This window comes from Oryza sativa, chromosome 1 (genome assembly GCF_034140825.1).
Source record: "Oryza sativa Japonica Group chromosome 1, ASM3414082v1".
In the NCBI taxonomy this organism is placed as follows: Eukaryota; Viridiplantae; Streptophyta; class Magnoliopsida; order Poales; family Poaceae; genus Oryza; species Oryza sativa.
The window spans coordinates 41806050-41832121 of NC_089035.1; the positions used below are offsets into that span (position 1 = coordinate 41806050).

At 47.6% G+C, this 26072-nt stretch overlaps 5 protein-coding genes across 7 annotated transcripts; 4 read left to right on the plus strand and 1 right to left on the minus strand.

The window, feature by feature from the left end:
* Positions 1-420: 420 nt before the first annotated feature.
* Positions 421-9756, minus strand: LOC4326533 (putative disease resistance protein RGA4). 3 transcript variants are annotated; one of them, XM_066306769.1, is made up of 9 exons: positions 9551-9756; positions 9090-9181; positions 8652-9007; positions 8055-8541; positions 6592-7755; positions 5301-5513; positions 1706-4258; positions 1205-1344; positions 421-1091 (listed from the first exon to the last, which is right to left on the minus strand). In XM_066306769.1, the coding sequence occupies exons 4-7, from the start codon at positions 8475-8477 to the stop codon at positions 4211-4213; spliced, it is 1848 nt and encodes a 615-aa protein (XP_066162866.1). In that variant the 5' UTR covers positions 8478-8541; positions 8652-9007; positions 9090-9181; positions 9551-9756; the 3' UTR covers positions 421-1091; positions 1205-1344; positions 1706-4210. The 3 variants fall into 3 exon arrangements, with proteins under 3 accessions (XP_066162866.1, XP_066162867.1, XP_066162865.1); XM_066306770.1 differs by lacking the exon at positions 5301-5513; XM_066306768.1 differs by lacking the exons at positions 5301-5513; positions 6592-7755; positions 8055-8541; ... (1 more) ...; positions 9090-9181; positions 9551-9756 and having other exon boundaries at positions 1706-4986.
* Positions 9757-10841: 1085 nt separating this feature from the next.
* On the plus strand, positions 10842-12432 carry LOC4326534 (chitinase CLP-like). Its single transcript, XM_015790792.2, has 2 exons — positions 10842-11863; positions 11943-12432. The coding sequence occupies exons 1-2, from the start codon at positions 10914-10916 to the stop codon at positions 12322-12324; spliced, it is 1332 nt and encodes a 443-aa protein (XP_015646278.1). The 5' UTR covers positions 10842-10913; the 3' UTR covers positions 12325-12432.
* A 1695-nt stretch (positions 12433-14127) lies between these two features.
* On the plus strand, positions 14128-15610 carry LOC4326535 (chitinase CLP-like). Its single transcript, XM_015790311.2, has one exon. The coding sequence runs from the start codon at positions 14171-14173 to the stop codon at positions 15497-15499; it is 1329 nt and encodes a 442-aa protein (XP_015645797.1). The 5' UTR covers positions 14128-14170; the 3' UTR covers positions 15500-15610.
* A 5349-nt stretch (positions 15611-20959) lies between these two features.
* LOC9266490 (chitinase CLP) lies at positions 20960-22427 on the plus strand. Its single transcript, XM_015784728.3, has one exon. The coding sequence runs from the start codon at positions 20998-21000 to the stop codon at positions 22300-22302; it is 1305 nt and encodes a 434-aa protein (XP_015640214.1). The 5' UTR covers positions 20960-20997; the 3' UTR covers positions 22303-22427.
* Positions 22428-23789: 1362 nt separating this feature from the next.
* LOC4326536 (classical arabinogalactan protein 26) lies at positions 23790-24974 on the plus strand. The gene has a single exon (XM_015788225.3). It carries the CDS (start codon positions 24167-24169, stop codon positions 24641-24643), a length of 477 nt encoding a protein of 158 aa, XP_015643711.1. The 5' UTR covers positions 23790-24166; the 3' UTR covers positions 24644-24974.
* Positions 24975-26072: the final 1098 nt, after the last annotated feature.

The following is a 26072-nucleotide window of genomic DNA, read 5'->3' on the forward strand; positions in this document are numbered from 1 at the left end:
TTAGCATGTCTAAGAAAATAGGCCATTTCAATAGTGAACTTATGCTATTTTGACTTCAATCCAAATACAATTTTACCTTACCAAAATTAGTCATGTCAAAACTTGTCAAAATTTGGCATTGACAAAATTTGGTAAGACCTATTTAGACCACAAACCAAACCAACCCAAGATATCCTGATGAACCAAAGGGTGCCACTGACTGAACCAGCTTAGTAGTCTGGACGCGGCCTCATCGAACAGCAACAAGTTACGTTGTACGTTCTCCATCTGGAACGCCCGCACGGTCACCGCGCTCATCGTCGCTGCCCAACCACAGTCGACGAACGCCAAGCACGCCGTGTCGCTCTCGCCACCTGCGCTAGCGAGTTGGACCCGATTGATAGGAAACGATAGGCAAATAAACATAAAAAACAATAGAGGAGAGAAAAAATCACTGACACCAGCCAATAAAATATCTTCACTGTATCGGGGTAAAGTTACAACACCGAATGGCGGCTTATAAGAGGTATATACATGAAGGTGAAACCCTAAAGGATAACGATCCATACCGCGGGGGCGCTTCGCTCCAGCAGAAACTGATATTTATTATGTGCAAATGAACTTTGGTTCACAACTCAACACCGATCGATCATCATCCAGTTCCCCGCCGCCGCCTCCGCGTGTCATGGGCGCAGGTGAATCCTCCAACGGGCTCACGCTCGGCATGCACGGTATCGATCCTCGGTGGCGTCGCCTTCCTTGGCGTCGCAGGACGGTGCAGTGTAGGGCGCGCGCGGCCACGTCGAGTCATGACATGAGCACGCCGACGCCTGGAGGGAGGCGGCCGGACTTCTTCTTGGTTGACGGAGATGCCCCGGAGGTAGATGCTGTTCGTCGAGGGGTTCATTGGTCCTGACCTTGGTCGTTGTAGGAGAGGATGCTGCTCACGTCGGACGGCGTCGGCGGACAGCGGCATCAGATTGTACGGCCCACTCCCGAAGAAGGACACGCCACGCCGGACGTGGCGCCTGTGACGGCGAACTGCCGCTTGAGCGACAGCTTCGAGTACCACGGCCGAGGCCAGAGGACGCCCCTGACGGAGCTTCCAGCCTCTGATAGATGCTAGTACTCGATTAGCTTACTGTCGATTCAAAATGCGGTAGCGTACGTACCAACCAGCAAGTGAAAAATGTAATAGACAGATGGGAGTGGAGACTTAGTATACCTTGAAGGTGAAATAATATTCAGAAGTTGTTGGAATTGACTGATTTAGAATTTTGCTTCGTCCCTCCTTTTTTGCTCTCTACACATTCTGTCCTGGGCAAAAGACCGCTTGATCTATGGTTCACTCTGCCTTGATTCGCTCTGCAAAAGTATAGCATATTAGCCAAACCTTGCTTGTGCTGAAAATATCACAAGATGAAAACAAAAACAGACAAGTTAAGAAACGTGTACAGCTAGGTGAGGACTGAGGAATCGATTAACATCAGTAATATAAAATATTCGTTCATAAAGCAGCAATCAAATACAGTGTGACAGGTTTAGAGCACACTCAGTTGGAAATTGGAGAGCTCAACTAATTGCAAAACGTTGAGGGATGACGTGAGAACAAATACCAGACAAGACAAATATTATTTGCATCATTGAATTTCTAGATCAAAATATAATGTTGAAGCAAATGCAAACGTTAATAGATGAATGAAAAGAATAGTTATTACTCATATACCTCTCATCCATCGATTGCTTGTCCCGGTATAAATATTTCACCATCTAACATAATCTTTGGGATGCGAGATATCTTGTTAGCATCCTCCCTTTGGCACCATTCAGCCAGTCTTGGACAAAAATAAATATATAATAATTCTAAGGTGGTAATGTTCCATATGCTCTCTGGCAAAGATGTCAAGTTGGGGGAATCGAAGATGCTAATTTCTTTCAGATAAATGAACTGCCCTATCCATTCCGGAAGGCTATTGAACCCTTCCAACCATAGTTCTTCAAGAGCAGTAAGATTCTTCATGCTTTCAGGCAAATATGTCAAATTGGGAGAACTTTGGATATCAAGGCATTTTAGGGCAGTGAGATGTCCAAGCAATTCTGGCAGGAAAGTCAGCATGGGGCAATCGTTAATGACAAACCTTTTCAGTGGAATGTGCAGCCCCAACCCTTCTGGCAGTATCTCTAATCCTTTGCATCCATCCAAACGCAACTCTGTTATAGCGGTTAGGTTCTTCATACTACTAGGCAGAAAAGTCAACTTAGGGCAATCGATGATGATAAACTCCTCTAGGGAAACGAGCATCCCTAACCATTCTGGCAATATCTCCAGCCCTTTGCATCCATCCAACAGCAGCCTTATCAGAGCGGTTAGGTTCTTCATGCTTTCAGGCAGAAAAGTCAATTTTGGGCAATCCATGATGATAAACTTCTCTAGGCAAATGAGCAGTCCCAGCCCTTCTGGCAATATCTCTAGTCCTTTGCATCCATCCAACCACAGCTCTATAAGAGCGGTTAGGTTCTTCATACTTTCAGGCAGAAAAGTCAACTTGGGGCAATTGTTGATGATAAACTTCTCAAGGGAAATAAGCAGCCCCAACCCTTCTGGCAGTATCTCTAGCCCTTTGCATCCATCCAACCGCAGTTCTATAAGAGCGGTTAGGTTCTTCATGCTTTCAGGTAGAAAAGTCAGCTTGGGGCAATCGATGAGGACAAACTTTTCCAGAGAAATGAGCATCCCCAGCCCTTCTGGCAGTATCTCTAGCTCTTTGCATCCATACAAATACAACACTTTCATAGCAGTTAGGTTCTTCATACTTTCAGGCAGAAAAGTTAGCATAGGGTAATTGTTGATGACAATTTTTTTCAGAGAAATGAGCAGCCCTAACCATTTTGGTAGTGTCTCCAGCCGTTTACAGCCATCCAACCGCAGCTCTATCAGAGTGGCTAGTTTCTTCATGCTTTCAGGTAGATAAGTCAGCTTGGGACAATTGCTGATGACAAACTTTTTCAGAGAAATGAGTAGCCCCAGCCCTTCTGGTAGTGTCTCTAGCCCTTTGCATCCATCCAAATGCAGCTCTATCAATGCGGTTAGGTTCTTCATGCTTTCAGGCAGAAAAGTCAGCTTGGGGCAATCCATGATGATAAACTTCTCCAAGGAAATAAGCCGGCCCATCCCTTCAGGAAGTGTCTCCAGCCCTTTGCATCCCCGCAACAACAGTTCCCTCAGAGAGGTAAGGTTTTGTAAGCTTGTAGGCAGAGTAGTCAACACAGGGCAATTGATGAATTCAATGACTTCTAGGCAAATGAGCTGCCCCAGCCATTCGGGCAATATTTCCAAGTTCTCCCACGAGCACAAATATAGCTCTCTGAGGGAGACGAAGCTTTGAAGGATGTCTGGAAAGGTCCTCAGCCCACTGCAACCTTCAACTTGAAAAATCTCAATGGTGGCAAGATGTTGAAATCTTACCCACATGTCAGGGGGATATTTGCAGTTGTTGATGACCACACGAAAAGGAAGAGTGGAAGATGCAAGGCTCCCAAACCCTCGTTCTGGCAACACCTTATCGCTATTGTCCAATGACCAGTGCATACTTCTAGGGGGATACGGGAGGAAACTCAACTTTGGGCAGTCAACTGCCTTCAAAAAATGCAAATTAGGGATTAAGAACTCTCTATCTTCTTCACCCGACCGCGTTGTCCACCATTCTTCGAAGTTATCCATTCGTTCTAACCAAATAATTCTTAATTTCTTGCAATTCCCTTCCCCATCGTAGAATTCTCTGCCAATTTTTCTAATGGTGGGCATATTCTTCATACAAAAAAATCTCAGGTTTGGCAACCGTCCAAATGCAGGAAGAGAATCACATGTTGCTAAATTAGAAAGACATAAGTAAATGAGACAAGGGAGGTAGGAGGAGATGCCAGACACCCAGTTAGGGAAATCCTTGCACATGTACCATAAAACTTTCAAGAGTTCGAGGAGGTAATAGGTTCTCAAGCACCTCTTCATCCTTGTCCACATTTCTCGTGCCACCAAGTCCCCATGACAAAGTTAGTTCCCGAAGGTCAGTCATATCACGCAACTTAGCTTCCCTTGCATTGTCCAGCCGCTCAACATTTTCAAGATGTTGAATTCCCAGTGCACGACAACTTAGTTTCCCAAGCTCCACTATACTGCAACACTCTCCATTTTCTATCTCATGTACATCATGTTCTTCACGGCCAGGTAAATTTAGACACTCTTTAATGGACCAAGCCTTATCAAGCACACCTTTTGTTCCTGAAATAACATCAAGCAGCGTGAGGCTAGCCATGTCGCTGATACTATCTGGCATGTCTCGCAGACTATAACAACAAGTAAGGTTCAAGACTTGAAGTTGAAGGTCACCAAACAAAGACGGAAGATGTTCAATCCTTATACAATATGACAAATTGAGATGCTTCAACTTAAATATGTTGCATAATGATTGGGGTAATGACTGTAGCTTAGAACAGCTTGTGAGGTTCAAAAACTGGAGCTCAGAAAGGTCCCCGAAGCATTCAGGGAGTTGTTTGAGGCCATGGCAGTCTGAAAGATTGAGGTCTTTCAAATGTTTAAGTTGGCAGAAGGATTCTGGTAACACTGGAATCTTGTAGCAATCAGACAGGTCCAAAACCTCTAGTCTATAAAGAATCCCAAAATCTTCTGGTAGGTTTTCTAGCTCATGGCAATCTGAAAGGATTAGATGCTCAAGAGACTCAAGGTTAAAATTGCCTGGTAGTTTGGTTAGCTTTGAACAACTTGTCAAGTTTACAAATGAGAGCTTAGAAAGGCTGCCAAATTCATCAGGGAGATTTTGAAGAGCACAACAACCTGACATGTCTAGTTGTTCTAAGCATTTAAGGTTGTGGATTGATTCAGGCAATTCTTCAAGTTTAGTACACCCAGATAGGCTGAGGAGAGAAAGTTTGAGAAGGTTTCCAAATGATGTCGGAAGTTTACTGAGGTCACTATTCCCTGATAAGTCTAGATAACAAAGCTTGTGTAGGTTACCAATATTAGCAGGCAAGGTTTCAAGAGAGCAATTGGATAGAATTAGAGTTTGCATATTCTGAAACATATGCAAATATTTAGGAAGTGCTGCAATTGGCAAGCCTGAGACATCAAGATAAGCTAGCAGCATCAGTTGACGAATGGAGGATGGCAACGCCATACTAACAGGGATAGATTGCCCTTCAGACGAACATCCGCTCAGGTCCAAGATCCGTATATACTTTGACCCAGAGAATGCCTTTCGGGGAAGTTGCGATCCAATGCACTCCCTAAAATGAATGGTTCTAACCTTGCTTGGTAGATCTTTGAAAAACTTGGGTTGCTTCTGGTAGTTGACCAACTGTGCATGTCGGCAATAACGCTTATTATTAGCTTTGCTCCATGTATTTGGCATGGTAGCGTCCATGACAAGGAATTCATCAGGAGCAATTATTGTTGCGAGATCATGCACTAAATCATGCATGGTGAGCTTGCGTGGAGCTTTGGTGTGCATTGGACTAACCTGCAGGGAAAGCTACTATCAAAATTTAAAACGGTGCTGCAAAATACAATGTAAATAGTGTTTTGCCATGTACAAGCTGCTTAAGTTGTTTTTTCCCTTTTTCATTGCCTACTACCAAAACTGAACTACAACATTATGTACCTTTTCTAACCTTCTTAATTAAATCAGCAGATGCCACATTTCCTTTCAAAAATAAATTGTAAATCCCACAAAATTAGTAGGTATAATTAATTTCAGCAGCAGTGATTAATCTATATATCTTATAAAGTCGATCTCAACTAATTGTTGTGTATTGCTAATTCTCTCTTCCCCCAGAACCACACCATCTTAATTATTTCTAGGCTACATATGGTTGATCGAAGGTGTAGGTTAGATGCAGCCTTATCTTTAATGAAGTCACACTGTTTAAATTATTTCTAGAATTAGTAAGTTGTTTTAAGGTATAAATTGTATAAAGCCATGAACCCAAGCATTTAGATGGTTGATCTAATTGTAGGTTTGAATGCCCTAAACTACGGAACTGCTTATTTTTACCCTCAACTTTGAATACTAGACAAATAATGAAAAACCAGACAGAGTGGCAAAAAAACACACACCACAAAAAGTAGCAGAAACAAAATGCGCAAAAGGAATAATTAAAAAAACAATGTTGCACTTATTTTGATGAGATGAACAGATATTTCGTCTATATAATGAAATATATCTTTTGTAGTGTAAATCTACAAAAACAATGGACTACCCTAAACTAAATAAGGTGTGTAACCTATCAAACTGAAGCATTGTATTGAATATATCATTTTAAACGTATTAAATTTAAAAATAAGTATTTAATTTGGAACTGAAAATGCAGATGTTGAAACATTAACTTGTGGGTTTTAAATTAAAAGCTACAAGAAAAGAAAGATTATTGGACTGGATTAGGATACTCTAGCATAAATTATTTATGTTACTTATTAAGGTTAATACTCTAGAGGAAGCATATGTATAAATTTATCTTACTAGCAAAGCATATCCTAGTGAGCATATGATGCATCAATATCCAGACATGAACCGTAGAAAGGTGTTCTATGATACTTACCATGGAAGACTTGGAAATCTGAAGAAAGGACATCCGCAAAAGATAGTTGACACACCTTTGACCATTATCTCGTGCTTCAATGTATCCAAGGGCTATCCATTGCTGGATCAAGCGATCAGTGTCCATGACGAAACCCTTCGAAAAGGCTGCCAAATATGTAAAGCACATTTTGAATTCTCGCTTCATATAGTAATAGCTCAACATTAGGCGCTCTATAGTGTCTTGCTGATGATCTGCTTTGAAATCCAAAACAATCTTTCTATCCCTTATATCTGTCCATGCCTCAACCGTCCTATGTTCAGACATTACTTGCCCGAGAGCATTTGCCACCAGTGGTAGTCCTCCACACTTCTCGGCAATTTGCCTTCCAATTTCCTCTAAGCCATTTTGGCCATCATCAGGCCCAAATACTCTCCGCTTCATGACGCTCCAGCAGTCGTAAGGTGATAAAACACCCAAATTGATATGATCAGGCTCAGGCACCGGACATACTTTCCGTTCATTTGCAAGATAACCAGTGTATAGTACTTGCACTACGCTTCCACTACGTGTAGTTGCTATAATCTTGCTACCCTTTCCGCCATGTTGTAACATCTGCTTCAACTTTTCCAAATTTTCTCCATATTCTTCCCAGAGATCATCTAGAACAATCAAGTATCTTCTGTTGGCAAGTTCTTTTTTCAGATTATTGTTTACAAACTGCAAGTTGCAGTTGTCCAGGTTGATACTTCTGTTTGCTCCTCTGATGATAGCCTTCCCAATTTTGAGCAGGTCAAACTCCTTGGAAACATAGACCCAGATTCGCAAATCAAAGACATTGACCCTTTTGTCTGCAAAAACTGCTTGGGCTAAGGTAGTCTTCCCTAGTCCACCAAGCCCAACAATTGGGATGATTGAGATATCCTCCTTAGCTTCAGTGTTCAACAGAAGGTTGATTATTTTTTTTGTTTCGGCATCCCTCCCTAGCATTCCAATGTCCACGTCACCATCATCTGCAAAAGTTTCATTGTCTCTACTCCCTTCTGCCACTAGTTCACGATGCACATGATGAAGCTTAATGCTATCCTTTTTTATTGAGACTATTTTCTCCCTCGAGTTCTTCATGTTGCGGGCTATGGTCATCTTCCGGAGAAGCGGATTGTTCCGGGAAAGGAATAACTTGAGCTGAAAAATAAAAATGAAGTCAATATCATCCGCTATGTTAATTTTCTTTTGTATACCCACGATAGTATCTGATAGTCTGGTATGGAACGGGAATTGACAGTCTAATAGCAAACTTCTAGAGAAGTGTTTATAGTGGAAAAGACAACTTTGCTTTTTAATTTTAGAAATTAATTGGTTTGGCACAATGCTAAAATATTCCACAATGAAAGTCAGGCATGTACAGCAAGTAAATTGATCCATAAAGATGAATCATAGAACTTTTATTCAAAACACCAATATGTGGAAGTGGAAGTGAGTACCTTGGGTTGATGGTTCTTGATGAGCTGAGCAGCATCGAGCTCATCCAGCACGTCCTCAACGTCGTAGGCGACGGACTTGAGTTTGTTGAGCCACCGCCGTTCCGCCTCTCCATCTTTTCCTCCCTGGCGTGCTTTGCCATCAACATCTTGTATCACAGCCTCCAGATCTCTCATCTTCTCCTCCATGTCGTCCACGTCGTCCTTGAATCTCCACAGCAGAGTGGCCTCCTCCACCACAAGCTCGCTGAGCCTGCTGGCGACCCGATTCGCCACGGAACTCGCAATCATCCCTCCAATCCCGCTCATGGATGGTATGGCAGATTCACAGTGAACTCTATCAACAGGAATATGGCTTTGTGAAATAGAAGCAAGATGTAGATCGGGAGGGGAAGCAGCCACACATATACTAGTAGTATACCACATGGCACAGTTCACGTAGTTTAGTCCATGGCATAGTGCGCTTGGTAGGTGGTGCGTGGTGGCCTTCCTGGAGAGGATACATATTTAATATTTTACAGAAAAGGTTAAAGCGATGCAGTCCAAATTAATTGGAAGATAAAATTAAAATGATTTGCAATAGCCAAACAATGGTGAAACCTGGGTAATCTGTCAACAAGAAGAAATGACTATGGAGACTTATCCAACAACTTGCCTTAGATGCGCAAGCTACCAGACAGCTAGCACATGCGCAAGCTCTCTCTCTCTCTCTCCCACAGGAATGTATGCTGCCTGTTTGTTTGTGAAAGCTCTCTACCCACAAGTGCACTTCGTCTCTTTGTTTTGTGGAGGACCCTACCACAGTCCACAACTGCATGTCCATGAGAGTTTTTCCTTGCGATTGGCATGCTCCACCAATATGTCGCTTGCTTTACCCGTTTGCCCGCCAAATAGATTTTTAGTGGCACAATTTGCATCTCTTTGTTTCTTGACCTGTAGCCTTTTTGCATCGACACCTGATGTGCAGTGCAGTGTAGACAATTCAGTGCTTGCTATATCGTCTAAAGGCAAAACACATCGATTCTGAGAAAGCATTACGATTTGCAAGCATCATCCCTTTGAAGAAAGAAGTATTGTTGAGACCATGGCTTGGCACGCTTGGTGGATGGTGGGTGGCGGCCTTCCTGGCACTGAGAGTAAGAGAAAACAGTAAAAATCAATTCGAAGATGAATGAAAAACGGAAGTGAAACCGGGATAAAGATGGGGGAAGAGACTAGTCCAGCGACAACTTAGCATTCAATCTGCATCTTTTAGTCTTTACAAGACATCAATTTGGGAAGGATCTAACAGGCCTACAGTACGTGTGAAGATGCAGGATCACCACACACGATCCAGAATTATTATTCCAGATGGACAACGGCTTGTTGGAATGTGGTGGAGGAAGAGCCAGCAGCAAAGGCCGCGGAATCACTTCCAACTTTTGGGTTGCAACTGCAAGGAGGGGATTCGTTCCAATCTCAAACAGTGAACCAGATAGAGAAAGAGAGAGAGAGCTTACCAACACCAGGAGAGGCGCCGCCGCTGCACTTCCGCCTGTACCGAGCCGACCCGAGCCGCGGGACACAGGGGCGCATGGTGCTCGACTCGATCCATCGATCCGGCCGCCGCCGCTCGAACGGACGCCGCCTCCAGCCCCCTTCACCACCTCGCCGCCGGTGGCTTCGCTCCGCCCCCCGTGGCTGGACTCACGGGATCGTCTGCGCCGCCGCTGCCCTGAAGCCACCACAGCCCATCAAGCTTTCGAGCTGGGCCTTCGGCTCACACGCAGCCTAGTCCAAGCAAACATATGCTGCTCTAAGGCCCAAAGAGTTGTAGCCCAAGCAGCCCAAAATTATGTCGCTCGAGCTATCAACAGTACTACACACTAATATAAGGGTGCAAGTGGGGAAGCCGCTTATAGACAAAATTAGTGCATAAACCGCAGGTTTGACTCACATGTTATATATATTAACTTGATCTATAAATATGTTTATAAATCGACCCACTTGCATATCTAGATGCGGCAAGTTAGGCCACGACACAAAAACCCATGAATTATCATTTATTTGACCTAGGAGTGAATTCGCGAGTCGGCCCGCTTGCATCCCTACACTAATATGCTCCCATGGTGATTACAGACAAGATGTCCTGACTCTTAGCATGCCACTCAAATGGTTAAAAAAAATTAAAAAAAAAAGATGTATTAACATATGATGTATCATTTCACAAATATTCAAGTTGAAATACAATTTATATAAGTTGCACAAAAAATAAATTAAACTACAGCTAGTTAACGTATATTTATAGTCAAATTTATTTTTTTTTATTTTATGGTTAAATTTCGCCTTGCATGTTTGTGGATTGATCTATCACATATTAAGTTATCTTATTGTTTTTTAAAAAAATTTATAACCATTTGAGTGACATGCAAAACCTAATTTTTAGAGTTTAAAATAGTTTTCCTTTACAGTACAGGCGAGGCGAGACGGACTGACGATCGAAGCCGTGGTTTTGCTACGCCGATGGTGCTAATTAACTGGTCACGACTCACGAGGATAACCGTGTACCTGTGGTCAACTGAACCAGCCAGCCCGAAGTTTACACACGAATCAAAGCGGAGATCCTAGGTTCCTAGTGTTGATCATCTACTGTTTGCAGCTGGGTTTTGGTTTGATCCATGGTTTTGTTATGTTCAGTCCACCTTGAGATACATCTCATCAAATTAGCACGACATTTACTACGTGTATAGGTCAACGCTTAACCCTGCTAAATCGCTATACAAATACACGGAAAAGAGACCATCTTATCTCAGCGTCTCTCTTCATCCTAATCACCTCGATCATTCGCTACGTTTTTGCTTGTTCAGAGCAACGCATCGCATCATGCCTCGTCCACCTGAACCTGTGCACGTGCTGCTTCTTGCTGCCATCGCAGTGCAAGTGTTCGTCCGGTGCACAGCACAAGCTGCGAGTGATCAGAAGCCACTAGTCTCCAGGCTCGCCAAGGATTACAACACCTCACTCTACACCATCTCCGTCAAGAACGGCGCGCCGCCGCTCGTCGTCGACCTCGCCGGCGCGCTCGTCTGGTCGACGTGCCCGTCCACGCACTCCACGGTGCCATGCCAGTCCGCCGCGTGCGACGCGGTCAACCGGCAGCAGCCTCGCCGCTGCCGGTACGTCGACGGCGGCTGGTTCTGGGCCGGCCGCGAACCGGGGTCGCGCTGCGCCTGCACCGCCCACCCGTTCAATCCGGTCACCGGCGAGTGCTCCACCGGCGATCTGACGACATTCACCATGTCGGCGAACACGACCAACGGCACCGACCTGCTGTACCCGGAGTCGTTCACCGCCGTCGGCGCGTGCGCGCCGGAGCGGCTGCTGGCGTCGCCGTCGCTGCCGCAGGCGGCCGCCGGCGTCGCGGGGTTCTCCGGGACGACGCCGCTCTCGCTGCCGTCGCAGCTCGCCGCGCAGCGCCGGTTCGGCAGCACGTTCGCCCTGTGCCTGCCGGTGTTCGCGACGTTCGGCGACACGCCGGTGTACCTGCCCAACTACAACCCGTACGGGCCCTTCGACTACACCAAGATGCTCCGGCGAACCCCGTTCCTGACGAACCCGAGGAGGAACGGCGGTTACTACCTCCCCGTAAAACGCATCTCCGTGTCGTGGCGCGGGCCCGGCGACGTCCCGGTGTCCCTGCCCGCCGGCGCGCTCGACCTCAACGCCCGCACGGGCCGCGGCGGCGTCGTGCTCAGCACCACGACGCCGTACGCGATCATGCGCACCGACGTGTTCCGCGCCTTCGGCAAGGCGTTCGACACAGTCGTGACCAGGTACAGCATCCGACACGAGACAAACTTACGCCATAACCAATGTTTGATCTCTAGCTGATTACTTCGCCACACACGGCAGAGGAACGGAAAGCAGAATGGCGAGGGTGGCCAGGCAGAAGCAGTTCGAGCTTTGTTACGGCGGCGCAGGCGACACCATGTTGTCATTCCCTATGATGAAGCGGACGGGCTTCGACGCGCCGGCGATCACCCTGGAGCTGGACGCCGGAGCCACGGGTAACTGGACGATACTGAACGGCAACTACCTGGTACGCGAGACGTGCGTTGGGGTCGTGGAGATGGGGCCGGAAGGCATGCCGGTGGACGGCGAGCCGGCGGTGGTGCTCGGCGGGATGCAGTTGGAGAACATCCTGATGGTGTTCGATCTGGACAAACGCACGCTCGGCTTCAGCAGGCTATTGGAATGGGACCTGACGAATTGTTACAGCGCAAGCTTTTTGTGAGGAAATAACTTTATCGTGTCTCAGGCGTTTTCCAATTTCCAGTGCTTGTAGTCATTGTACTCAAACTTGAGTAGTATACATTGGAACAGAATAAGCTGTCACGTACCAGCCTTGATGAATCCTGCAGGGATGAAACTTTTGTTGCTGAAGCTCAAAATTCAAAAGTAATCGATCTAAACTTGTTCAATCACGATGTCTGGATTCTCTGTTTGTGTGTGTGTGTGTGTGTGTGTGTGTGTCCAAGCTCACCGGATGACGGGATTAGTATAGCCCAAAGGAATCCTGGAGTGACCAAGCAGCCCAGCCATAGACATTGGTACTACAAGAACTGGGTCAAATACCGGCGATGGGGCTCGGCAAGCAGCCGGGAGAAGATATGCTGGTGTTTGAACTGGAATCAGTGCGCTGATGAACTTTCCCTTGGCTGGCTGTGTAGTTCCTGCTTGAACCGGGCGGTTGTGACATGTGAGATTGCAGAAATGTTTGTCACCAATCACCAGTGGATGTCTATGGTATAAATGATTTTCTTAAGTAATTTTCAGAAACTTGCAATTATTTGAACAAAACTATCGCTTTGCTACTACTTTAGCTTTTTATTTGAGAAAAATGCAACAACAGTAATAATAATAATAAAGTGCAACTTTACCCCTATGTGCCTACTACATGTGGACCCAACTTTAAACAACACGAGTATAGCAAATTCTATGACATATGGGGCTCAAATTTGTAAGACATTTAAAAGTTGCAGCTTTCCGATAATATCGTTACTATATTTTTGAGAACTGTTGTTGAGGTTCTCTAAAATAACAGGAAACTAATAGCTTTGATAAAATAGCTATTAATATATGATATATCACTCCACAAATATGTATGTTTAAATTCAACTTATACAATTAGAAACAAAAACAATAAATTTGACATTGAATAGAACGTATAATTTGCGGTTAAGTTTGTTATTTTTTGTTTCGAATTGTATAAGTTAAATTTTAACTTACATGGTTGTGGAATGATATATCATATATTGATCTATCTTAACAATTTTTTTTAAAAAAAATTGATGATTTTTTAAATGCCATGCAAAAAATAAGGGGATGTCACCTCCCTCGAGATAAAAATCCATCTCCCGTTCTCTGAATCTTTGATTGTTTGTTTTTTTTTTTTTTTTGCAGAAATTTCAAGCTCGTTACTACTTGATGATACGTGAAACTTAAAACTTGATACATGCCGGAACAAAGCACCTTGAAACCTTTTCCGTACTTTGAACCATCTCCGTACATACTTGTAAAGTTTCTGGTTGTTGTTTAGAAACCTGGAATCAAAAGAACATCAGAAAGCATTCGTACACCGGGAGAAAGTGACCCATAGACGATGCTTCACCCACCTCTAAAATCCTATGTACTTAACATCTCTTATAATCATGTCAGACAACCCTTAATTAATACTTCCTTCGGAACATTGTTTTGAGATGGTTCAGACTTCAGAGAATAATCCAGCCCGATGTTTAGACTCCAGAGCCAAGCCGGATTGTCAGAGAAATCCTGCGGGCATTTCCCCTACCATTATTTGATCTCATATTTCACCTAGAAATACAGCTAAGTGATCCTTATCTAGGTTCCTTGACTTCTAAAATTTAGGTTGTCAATGCTAATCAACAGTGTATTGATACACATTTAAAAGGATATCGATCGTCAACTCCTCGACATGATAAACCGGTGACATCTTGACCCTAAATAACTGATCAAAAACGAATCGAATAACTCCACAGGTACTACATATACATGCCATTTCTGTCCACATCCAATCACCTTCAAAATCCATCAGATTATCTGAAATTCTGATAGACAACATGGCTAACCCTCCTATCAAGTGCTTGCTCCCTCCTGCAATCGTGTCACTAGTTCTGCTGATCTCATGCATGGTGGCAACCGGTGAGCAGCAAGCACCGTACAAACCCCTCGTCGTCCCGCTCGTCAGGGACAGCGACACATCCTTCTACACCATCCCCATCAAGAACGGCGCGCCGCTCGTCGTCGACCTCGCCGGCACGCTCGTCTGGTCGACGTGCCCGTCGACGCACACCACGGTGTCGTGCCTGTCCGGCACGTGCGGCGCAGCCAACCAGCAGCAGCCGCGTCGCTGCCGGTACGTCGATGGCGGCTGGTTCTGGTCAGGCCGCGAGGCGGGGTCGCGCTGCGCCTGCACCGCCCACCCGTTCAACCCGGTCACCGGCGAGTGCTCCACCGGCGATCTGACGACATTCGCCATGTCGGCTAACTCCACCGTCAACGGCACCAGAACGCTGCACCCGGAGGAGTTCGCCGCCGTCGGCTCGTGCGCGCCGCAGCGCCTGCTGGCGTCGCTCCCCGCGGGTGCCACCGGCGTCGCGGGGTTCTCCCGGCGGCCGCTCTCGCTGCCGTCGCAGCTCGCCGCGCAGCGCAACTTCGGCAACAAGTTCGCCCTGTGCATGTCCCAGTTCGCGACGTTCGGCGACGCGCCGGTGTACCTGGGGATGGAGGGCCGAGGCTTCGTCGACTACAGGGAGATCCTCCCGTACACCCCGCTCCTGACGAATCCAAGAATCCCCGGCTACTACCTCCCCGTCAAAGGCATCTCCGTGTCATGGAGCGTTCCCGAGACGCCGGCGTCGCTGCCCGCCGGCGCGCTCGACCTGGACGCCCGCACTGGCCGCGGCGGCGTGGTGCTGAGCACGACGACGCCGTACACGGTCATGCGGCCCGACGTGTTCCGCGCGTTCGCGGAGGCGTTCGACACCGCCATAATCAGGAGGAGCAAGTACACGTACTCCAACGTGACGCGCCACCCGCCCGTGGGACCCTTCAAGCTGTGCTACAACGGCGCGTTCCCGATGCTGAAGCGGCCGGCGAGCATGGACATTCCGACGATCCACCTGGAGCTGGACGGCGCCACGGGCACCTGGTCGTGGTTCAACGACAACTACCTGGTGTTTGCGCCGGGGGCGGCGTTGTGCGTCGGGGTTCTCGAGATGGGTCCCGGCGGCATGCCGGTGGACGGCGAGCCGGCGATGGTGGTCGGCGTGAAGCAGCTGGATTGGAACCTGCTGGTGTTCGATCTGGACAAAATGCTGATGTGGTTCAGTGGGGATCTGGCCTTTCGCTTGGCGGGTTGTTCATATTCTTCTCAAATCGGGTTATAAGATCGACCTGATCAGTGATCAGTCACTCCGTCACGGCCTGAACGACGAGTTGTATGCTTCAGTTCAGAAACTAGTGTTGAATAAGAATCCGACAGACTTGATAGTGCTTCATTATCGAAGTGCTACGAATTGTTTTGCTGGGCATAGTGATATCTTGGAAACTACCATTTTACTTAATCATGAGTAAAAATTTTGGGGCTGCTATATACCGGTATACCGTTCGGACAGTATAGGCCTATAAGCAATTTAGCCGGACAATTCCTTCCGTTCAATTAGTATGTCAGTTATCGTGTCTCAAAAGGTGTGTCATGTCACCCCATCGTTTGTCATTCTGTCCACGTGCATACGCAAAAAATCTTCATGTGATAGCTAAACTAGTTCAGTATAGCAAGTAGTAGCCTACCTAGCTACCAGGTGTCAAATCTGATACTAGGTAGGTATCACATCTGATACCGGGTGAGCATCAATTCTATTATCAGGTATCACGTCTGATACCGAGTGGGTGCCATGCCTCATAACAGGCATCACACATGTCTGATATCGAGTGGGTGCCATGCCTCATAACAAGCATCGTGTGTGATATCGGTTGGTATCAAGTACCATATAACTGGATGGCCAAGTATCATATTTGATACATGGTGGGATCGGTCTTGATAAATGATACCTGGTGGTTATCAAGTCCTGATATCTAACCGGTATCATGTGTTTCTGCCACGTATCAGGTGATACTTGCGAGGTATCAGATGATACCTATCAGGCATCATGCGATTCTTACCACGTGGTGGGTGATGCTTGCGATGTATCAGGTCCTGATACCTAGCCGGTATCGGGTGACACCTATCAGGTATCATGCGATTCTACCATGTATCAGGTGATACTTGTGATGTATCAGATGATACCTATCAGGTATCATGTGATTCTTACCACGTGGTGGGTGATGCTTGCGATGTATCAGGTCCTGATACTTATCAGGTATCATGCGATTATACCACGTATCAGGTGATACTTGCGAGGTATCAGATGATACCTATGAGGTATCATGCGATTCTTACCACGTGGTCGGTGATGCTTGCGATGTATCAGGTCCTGATACCTAGCCGATATCGGGTGATACCTATCAGGTATTATGCGATTCTTATCACGTGGTGGGTGATGCTTGCGATGTATCACGTCCTGATACCTAGCCGGTATCGGGTGATATCTATCAGGTATCATGCGATTCTACCACGTATCAGATGATACTTGTGAGGTATCAGATGGTACCTATCATGTATCATGCGATTTTTACCACGTAGAGGGTGATACTTGCGAAGTATCAGGTCCTGATACCTAACCGGTATCGGGTGATACCTATCAGGTATCATGCGATTCTACCACGTATCAGGTGATACCTATCAGATATCATGCGATTCTTATCACGTAGAAGGTGATACATACGAGGTATCAGACGATACCTACCAGATATCAGGAGCCGGGCACTAAAGCATCGTCGCCGATGGTCCTACCGTCCACGTCCCGAGCCGGAGCTCGTCGCCGGCGGCCACATCTTCCACCGTCCGTGCCATGTCGGAGCTCGTCGCCGGCGGCCGCGTCCTCCATCATCCACGCCCCACGCCGGAGCTCGTCGCCGACGGCCGCATCCTCCACCGTCGATGCCACGTCGGAGCTTGTCACTGGTGGCCGCGTCCTTCGTCATCCACATCCCACGACGGAGCTCGTCGCCGACGGTCGTGTCCTTCGTCATCCATGTCCCACGCCGGAGCTCGTCGCCGATAGCAGCATCCTCCACCGTCCACGCCACGTCGGAGCTTGTCACGGGCGGCCGCTTCCTCCGCCGCCTCGACGAGCTAGCCAAGTACGTGCTCGTCGTGCTCCACGCCAACGACGCGGCGAGGGCAGCACCTTCGCGCTCTACTTCCTCATCTGTCTTTGCGTCCGCGCTGGGCTCCTCCTCCCCTGCGCCGGTGACGGCGCTGCCGGCAAGGAGCTCGCGGTCGCGCGCGGGGTAGTGCGTCGACGGTGCGGGCATGGGCGCCGTAGCGCCGCGGCCCATGTCAGCCATGCGTACGTGCTGGAGCGGCACTGTGCCCTGTACAGGCTGCTGCTGCTGCTCGGGACGTGCATGGTCAGGTATCGTTCCTCTTTGAATTAGCAAGGGTCCCGTCCGGACGGGATTCCGGTATGTAGCATTCCCGAAAATTTTACTGATTTTACTTTTGGTGATGTGGATAAATTTTAAACGTCCAATTTTAAATCAATAAGGTAGTTTTAAGTTTTCTTTACATATGTGGTTTCTACTACATATTTTCCTTGTATACTAGGAAATGGATGTTAAACTTAGCCTACCCTGTATATTTCGTCCAAAACGCTACCTATTGAGCGCCTGATGGATAAGAAAATATTGAGCATTTGTTCCACATATCCCGTGACCCCCTCTCTCTCGTCTCTCTCCCACGCAAGTCCTCAACGGCGGACTGAGAGACACTACTCATCTCCTTTGTGTCGTCGAGCAACGCCCCTGTTGGATTGGGGGGTGGGGGAGGGGGCGTCCTAGCTTCCCGTGCAGCTCCCGGCAAGATCCTACGGACATTGGCATGGGCAGAAGCAGCAAGAACACAATGGTCCCTACAAGAATCTGGAAGTAGCGTGCCTCCTGTTTGTCGGCGACGATGGGGTGACGAGGGCTTGGGCAGCAGCAGCTACCCGCCTCGGTGGAGTAGAAGGGCACTATGACATCTTGGTGTGGATTTGCAACAGAGACCAAAGGAGCCAACGATCACCAAAGAGGAGGAAGAAACCAGAGTTGGACCAATACATTTTCATGATTTTTTTTGATGTTCCAGCCAATATATTTGGATGTTTCTGTTATAAAACCGGCCCGAAATCACATCGGAAACCAAACGCGGAAGAAACGTCATAGAAGATCCAAACACGATGACGACACCGAGGCACGATATTTGATAACGGAGTTCAGCCAAGGCCTACATCTCCGGGGCACTGATTACGGGCGCTCCTCCCTGATCCAGCATATACAACGTATCAGAGTTACAACGACTCACGGCCGGTCGATGCCGGCAGCCGCTCCCTCTCGCTATGCTAAGTCGCCATACGGTTACAACAGGCACGCCCCTCTATTTATGAGAGAATCTAGGATAGAGTCGACTTATACTCTAGTCCTACACCTAGTACAACTCCAAGTCCTAAACTGTAACCGACTACGTACACATATTCGACACAAACTCTAACAAACTCCACCTTGGCGAATATGTCACGCCAATCCGAATCTGTTACTTGCTCGAACCTTCGTGTACCAAGACTTGAGTTGATCCTTTTTCGCCGCTCACGCCGAGCTGCCCCGACAAGCCTCCATCAGGCTCACCGTAAACAAGAGACTCCCGCTATCCTTGTAATTTCTTCCTCCTGACTCCACCTGCAACATTGCTCCACCTTCTCTCATATCACCACAGTCATCTTGCCAAGTGAATTGAATTCTTCCTAGCTGTCACATCATAGACTCTCCGAAGACCATGTTCAACTTCATCTACCGTCTTAAATTTGACTTGATCTAATCCATGGCCAGATAACCGATGTCATCACCAAATAGATAAATCAAACTCACCAGACTTGAAGAGAACCCTTTCTTCCTTGTCGTCTTATGAACCGAGCTAATTAATAAATCCAACATCCACGCTTTCCCGCATCCTTAGACTGAGTTGTATGCTTCAGTTCAGAACCAGTGTTGAATAAGCTTCCGGCAGTCTTGACAGTGCTTCATTATCGAAGTGCTACGAATTGTTTTACTGGGCATAGAGATATCATGGAAAGTGGAAACTACCATTTTACTCAATCATGAGTAAAAATTTTACTAATTTTACTATTGTGGATAAATTTTAGACGTCCAATTCTTAATCGAATAGTAGTTTTCAAGATTTTATTACATATGTGGTTTCCACTACATATTTTCCCTGTATGTACTACTAGGAAATGGATGTTAAACTCGGTCTACCCCGTATGTTTCCTCAAAAACGCTACCCATCGAGCATCCGATGGATAAGAAAATACTGGGCATTCGTTCCACATATCCTGTGACCCCTTCTCTCATTTCTCTCCCACGCAAGTTCTCAACGGTTGTCGGAGAGATGCTGCTCATCTCCTTCGTGTCGTCGAGTCATGGCTGCTGCGAGCAGCGCCCCTGTTGGATTGGGGGGGGGGCATCCTTCCCGTGCAGCTCCCGGCCAGATTCTGCAGACATCGGCATGGGCGGAACCTGTAGGAAGACAGTGCTCCCTACATGAATCTGTAAGTGGCGCGGCTCATGTTCGTTGGCGACGATGGGGTGACGAAGGCTTGGGCAGCAGCAGCTACCCGCCTCAGTGGAGTAGAAGGGCATTGCAGCATCTTGGTGTGGATTTGCAACAGAGACCGGAGGAGCCAACCACCATCGGAGAGGAGGAAGAAACCAGATCTAGACCAGTACATTTTCATGATTTTTTATGTTACAGCCAATATATTTGGATGTGTCTTGGGGGTTGAATCTGTGATGGATACTTAGATGGTGTTTCATATTTCTACTTTCGATTTCTTTCATATTTGTGATGTTTCAGCGGGTTGAAGCTTGACGTTTCATCCATGAAAACAAAATGTTTCAATGGTGTTTCAACTATGTTTCACGATTTTTGTAGGCTGACAAATTTTCTATTTAGTAGTGAAACATTTTTTTTCTAGTTGCAGTGAAACATCGCTCGATTTTTGCGCTCACTTTGTAGTCGCCTTCATGTTTTGTACTTTTGTTGCCCCAAAGCAAACATCCTGCTAGGCCAGAAAAGCTTATTTTAGGCTCCGTTTGGGAAACTCAAGATTCCGAGAAACTAGTCGGTGAGAATTTGTAAAAATCGGGTTTCTTAGCCACTTACCCTTGCTGCACTATATAACGGGAGAAAGTCGTCATATAGGATGTTTCTCCATATTTATAAAGTCCTACTCTATATAATCTATCTCTTATAATCGTTCAATGTCAGACAACCGTACGTGCCCTTGATTAGTGCTTGCTCGGACCATGGGTATGAGATGGTTTCATCAGGGCATAATCCAGCCCAATGTTTATAACCTAAGACTCCAGAACCGAGCCGGATTGTCTTGGATCGATCCAAACGGGCAATTTTCCCTTACCATTGATCTCGTGTGATGCGTAATTGTGTACTACTGCAGATAGACATACAGCCAGATCCTTACCAGGGTTCCCTGACTTAAAATCCAAACTGTGGGTGCTAATCAACAGTGTACAGTACAGTACTCGCTCTTATATTCATTTAAAAGGCCATCGTCAACTCCTTGATATGCATGATGGATCGGTGGCATCTTGACCCTACAAATATTGACCAAAAACTAATTGAACTACTACTCCTGAAGTAGCAGTACAAATACATTCAACTATGCCCATTTCTGTCGCCAGCCAATCACCTTCCCAATATATCCATCAGATTTTCTGAATACACAACATGCCTAACACTCCAGCCATTGTGTCACTGGTTCTGTTGCTATCATGCTTGGTGGCGACCGGTGATCAGCATGCAACACCAGCAGCGTACAAGCTACCCCTAATCGTCCCTCTCATCAGGGACACCAACACCTCCCTCTACACGATCGCCATCAAGAAAGACGATGCCCCTCTCGTCGTCGACCTCGCCGGCGCTCTCGTCTGGTCGACGTGCCGGTCGTCGACGCACGCCACGGTGTCGTGCCTGTCCGGCGCGTGCGGCGCGGCCAACCAGCAGCAGCCGCGTCGCTGCCGGTACGTCGACGGCGGCTGGTTCTGGTCCGGCCGCGAGGCGGGGTCGCGCTGCGCCTGCACCGCCCACCCGTTCAACCCGGTCACCGGTGAGTGCTCCACCGGCGATCTCACCAGTTTCGCCATGTCGGCTAATACCACCAGCAGCGGCACCAAACTGCTGTGCCCGGAGGCGTTCGCCACCGTCGGCGCGTGCGCGCCAGAGCGGCTGCTGGCGTCGCTCCCCGCCGGCGCCACCGGCGTCGCGGGGTTCTCCCGGCGGCCGCTCTCGCTGCCGTCGCAGCTCGCCGCGCAGCGCAGCTTCGGCAACAAGTTCGCCCTGTGCCTCCCCGGATTCGCCGCGTTCGGCGACACGCCGGTGTACATCGGGACGGAGAGTCTAGGCATCGTCAACTACACGGAAAGCCTCCCGTACACCCCGCTCCTGACGAACCCAAGAAACCCCGGCTACTACCTCCCCGTCAAAGGCATCACGGTGAGCTGGTACGGGCGGGACGTCCCGGCGTCCCTGCCAGCCGGCGCGCTCGACATGGACGCCCGCACGGGCCGCGGCGGCGTCGTGCTGAGCACCACGACGCCGTACGCCGTCATGCGGCCCGACGTGTTCCGCGCCTTCGCCGAGGCGTTCGACGCCGCCATACGAGGAACGGATTACGCCAAGGTGGTGCGCGTGCCGGCGGTGGAGCCCTTCAAGCTGTGCTACGACGGCGCGTTCCCGTTCCGGAAGCGGCCGCCGACGTGGGACGTTCCGACGATCGACCTGGAGCTCGCCGGCGCCACGGGCATCTGGAGGTTGTTCACCGAGAACTACATGGTGCAGACGCCGCGCGGGATGTGCGTGGGGATCCTCGAGATGGAGGCCGGCGGCGGCATGCCGGTGGACGGCGAGCCGGCGATGGTGCTCGGGCTGAAGCAGCTGGACACGAACCTTCTGGTGTTCGACCTCGACAAGATGTTGCTGTGGTTCAGCGGGGAGCTGTCCTTTCGCTTGACGGGCTGTGTGTCGCCCTTTTGAGCCTGGTTCTGAACGTCTGACGTCCTGAAATGGCGGTGTTTGTTTGTTTTTCTTTTAAATTTTGAAATATGGAGGTGTTTGTTTCAGTTTTGTACAAATGTTGAACAAACTCTCGGCAGCCTTCATAGAGTTTCACTGCAGCACTAAAATGCTGTTTTATCATAAAGATGTAGAAACGAAGAAGGTGTTGACACGTAAAATTACAGAAGGTTGCTGCCTCTGTATATCTTTCGATCACAAGACCAGACACCAGAGCAGCATCAAGTTACAAAATAAAACACTCAGCTGAATAAGGTTTTGCGATTGTTTTTTCACTTATGACTGAAAAAATGGCCATCCGTTGAAACGGATAAGATGTTTTTAATCCTTTCTTTTGGCCCAACCCACATGTGGAGCCCTCCAGAAGATGGTGCCGTGCCCATGCCCTTACGATGCTTAAACTGATTCTCCCCATCAAATTTGGCCGAGTCTTTCTCGATCTCCTAAAATTGGTTTAGGGCTTTTGATCCACTCGATCTTCTCTTTCCGTTTTTCTAAAATTGGAGCGAACAAAACTCATGATAAAAACGGTAAGGAAGCTTGCCGGCCGGCCATCATCGGCGACAGTTAAATGGTGATTAAATCAGGCCAAGCCGAATTGAAGGAGAAAATCATAGGAAAAATGATGAGCGATGAGTGGGGAATCGATTTTTGTAATCCATTGGAGGAGGAAACACATGGATAGACAAATTCGACGTGGTGATAGAGGTAGGGTTCGGCCTAGCGAAGGAAAAACACGGTGAGGAAAGAAAAACCGAAAACTAGAAGCCCTTACTGCATGCGAGAAAAAAAAGGGGAGGAAGAAAATGGCAAAAAAAAACTGGACGGACCATTAAAAAACTGTTTGAAAAAAAATGTGAGAGGAAAGCGGCGACTAAAAAAAATATTCTAGTAGGTATATATACATTAAATCGACTCTAACAGATAACGGACCACGGAAACATCTTCAATCTTTATCTACTTATATTATATATGATATATGATATCTGTTACCTTCTAATGCAGATTTTTTTTTTCAAAAAAGCACAATACAAACGCAGACAATAAGAGGAAGGCTACTTTTTAACTCCACAGCGAATAGTTTAATTCAGCCTACAGTTAACTCTCACAACAAAGAAACACAGTTGCATCACCACTTTGCACGCTCGCTGCTTCCTGGGCTGCCGAATAAGCGATCGAGCCATTTTGGACCTATCTTGGGCCAAATTAGAGCAAGTACAGTAGCAGGCTATAAACCAGCTGTAAATATATTTTAAGAAGATAAATAAAGAGAGAGAATGGCAGCGGACTACAGATTTGTAGCCAGCTATAGCACGGACTCTAAGACGCAGTGTGTGTATGACAGGTGGGACCAGATATTAATAGTGTAGTATGTAACTATTGTATGAATGAGCTATTAGATTGGCTATAGATGAATTGGATCTAGTAGTTGGCTATACTATTAAACTTGCTCTTACGGTCATTCCTTTTCCGTAGCATTGGCCCAAACTTTGAGCCCATTAAAAAGTCTTACATACACTAAAGCCTAGCCGAGAAATACGGCAGTTACTACTCCTGGCCCAGTACGAGCGTGCCGCCATACAACATGTGCCTTGGGCCCATGCCTCGGGCCCACCCCGACCAAACTCCAAAACCCGAGACCACCACCACCACTCCAAACTCCACTCGCTGAACTAGCTCTCACATCTCACGCAAACACACGCATCTACAGCTACTACAGTACGCCGCGCGCCATACAAATCGTCGAGCAATCCGCCTCGCTCTCGCCGCCCGCACCCACGCTCACGCACGCTCGCCTCACCACCCACAGCGCACGCGGCCACCAATGGCGAGCGCCCGCGCGCGCGGCGGGCGAGCCTTCTTCCTCCTCGTACTCGTGCTCGTCGTCCTCGCGGCGCCCGCGGCCGCGCTGCGGACGTCGGCCATCTCCGCGGCGCCGGAGTACCCGCGGCTCCCCACCGGGCCGGGCCACGGCGGCGGGAGGCACGCGGCGCCCGCGCCCGCGGCGGTCCTCCCGCCGGCGCCGGCGCTCTCGCCGGACATAATGCCGCTGCTCCCGTCCCCGGGGCCCGACTCCGACGGCTCCGCCGAGGCGCCGTCCGACGTCATGCCCACCATCCCCTCCAGCCCGAGCCCGCCCAACCCCGACGCGCTCTTGCCGGACTCCGCGCTCGCCCCGTTCGGCTCCGCGCCCGCCGTCGCCGCCCAGTCCCGCGCGCCGCCGCCGTCGACGACGACGGCGGCGGCGGCGGCGTGGGCGCTCCCCGTGGCCGTGGGGCTAGTGGCCATGTGGTTGGTGTAGTGGGCGAGTGGTGCAAGCGACAGCAGCTGCAGCTGCAGTTGCAGCCTTCGGGTTCAGTCGTGCAGGAAAAAAAGTTGGCCGTTGGTTGGTCGGTTGGCTTTGTATTCTTGGCAGCAAAAATTGTGAAGAAATTGTTGCTTCATTTCACTAAATTTTTTTAGCTTTCGATCTCCTGTAAATTTTTCTGTCAAGTTTACGTAATTGTTTCTGGATGGGGGCGGCTACATGCTATAGTTTTTTTTTTCTTTCTGTTTTGTAATTGTTGTTATGAGGGGATTACTTGGTTCATTGCTGTAATAAAATCAGAGAGGATAATAGTCTGTTCCTATCACTTCTCACTCACTGAAACTTCAGTTCCAATTCCCTGTTCTTGTTTCATGTTCATGTTCTGCAATTCTGCATCAACAGTTGATAGTTGATACACGAGCCAATTGTTCTTGGTTTGATGGGCCCACAAGCCAGTCACAGTGGCGGTGACTCTGCTTCAAGCAGTAATAATGGTATTTATGATTGTTTTGGTGTTCATGTTAGGAGTATTTGATGCTGATTAAACCATTCGGTGTACAGGCTAGGGAATTATTTATTCCTTCTCTTTCCAGAACTGCGCATAACCTGAAAAAAGTGTGGCTTTATGAATTAATAAAGAACAAGGAAAAAATATCTAAAAGAGAACATAATAATTCACCAGAAAGTGCAGTATGCAACTGGAACGCCATTCATCGAAATTCTATATTCTCTCTTTCCTGTTTCTTTAGGTTGATGATCACCTCATGATTACCGTAAAGCTTCTGGCGTTGCCACTCTGCCAAGAAATTAGTAACTTTTTAAGACATGATCAAACTGCAGGCATGTGATCTTGTAGTTTAATTCATGGTAAGAGAAGCTCACGTGGTCTCTGAACAATGCATCTACTACCAAAGAACATCGACTGTTGTTTCTGGAAACCGTCTAATAAAAAATTGGAAGCTCCTAATCAGACTATCAGAGGATGCCGTTGGACCAGCATACTTGTCAAGGAAATGGTTTTTCTTTTGCAATTTACAGTATTTTAACAAATAGTATTTGTTCTTAATAATTACTAGCTTCCTTTGCTCTCTCGGAGAAGTTTACAAGATAACTGCATGAGCTAAGGTTAAACTAATCAAAGAAAAGTTTGAAGATAAGGATGAGATATGCTATGCTATGCAAAGCTGGTGGTACCAAATCAAGGATCAGTAGAAAGACCAGCTGTGCATTGTTGTCCTGACATATCATGGACAAATGACAAAGAACAAAAATGTCCTACTGTTCTACCTATTCCCATATCACTGTTCCACTCTCAACCTGGCAGGTCAAAAAAGTTGTCACCCAAAGTAATAAGTTCAAATGCGTGATTATTACCACATTTCCAGAGGTCCATTTGAGTCTCTGAATCAGAAACATTCAGACA

Coding starts and splice junctions, on each gene's coding strand:
- LOC4326533 (XM_066306768.1), bottom strand. CDS start 4,000: ATGTGGACAAGGATGAAGAGGTGCTTGAGAACCTATTACCTCCTCGAA.
- LOC4326534 (XM_015790792.2), top strand. CDS start 10,914: ATGCCTCGTCCACCTGAACCTGTGCACGTGCTGCTTCTTGCTGCCATC. Junction 11,864..11,942: donor TTCGACACAGTCGTGACCAG/GTACAGCATCCG, acceptor CACACACGGCAG/AGGAACGGAAAGCAGAATGG.
- LOC4326535 (XM_015790311.2), top strand. CDS start 14,171: ATGGCTAACCCTCCTATCAAGTGCTTGCTCCCTCCTGCAATCGTGTCA.
- LOC9266490 (XM_015784728.3), top strand. CDS start 20,998: ATGCCTAACACTCCAGCCATTGTGTCACTGGTTCTGTTGCTATCATGC.
- LOC4326536 (XM_015788225.3), top strand. CDS start 24,167: ATGGCGAGCGCCCGCGCGCGCGGCGGGCGAGCCTTCTTCCTCCTCGTA.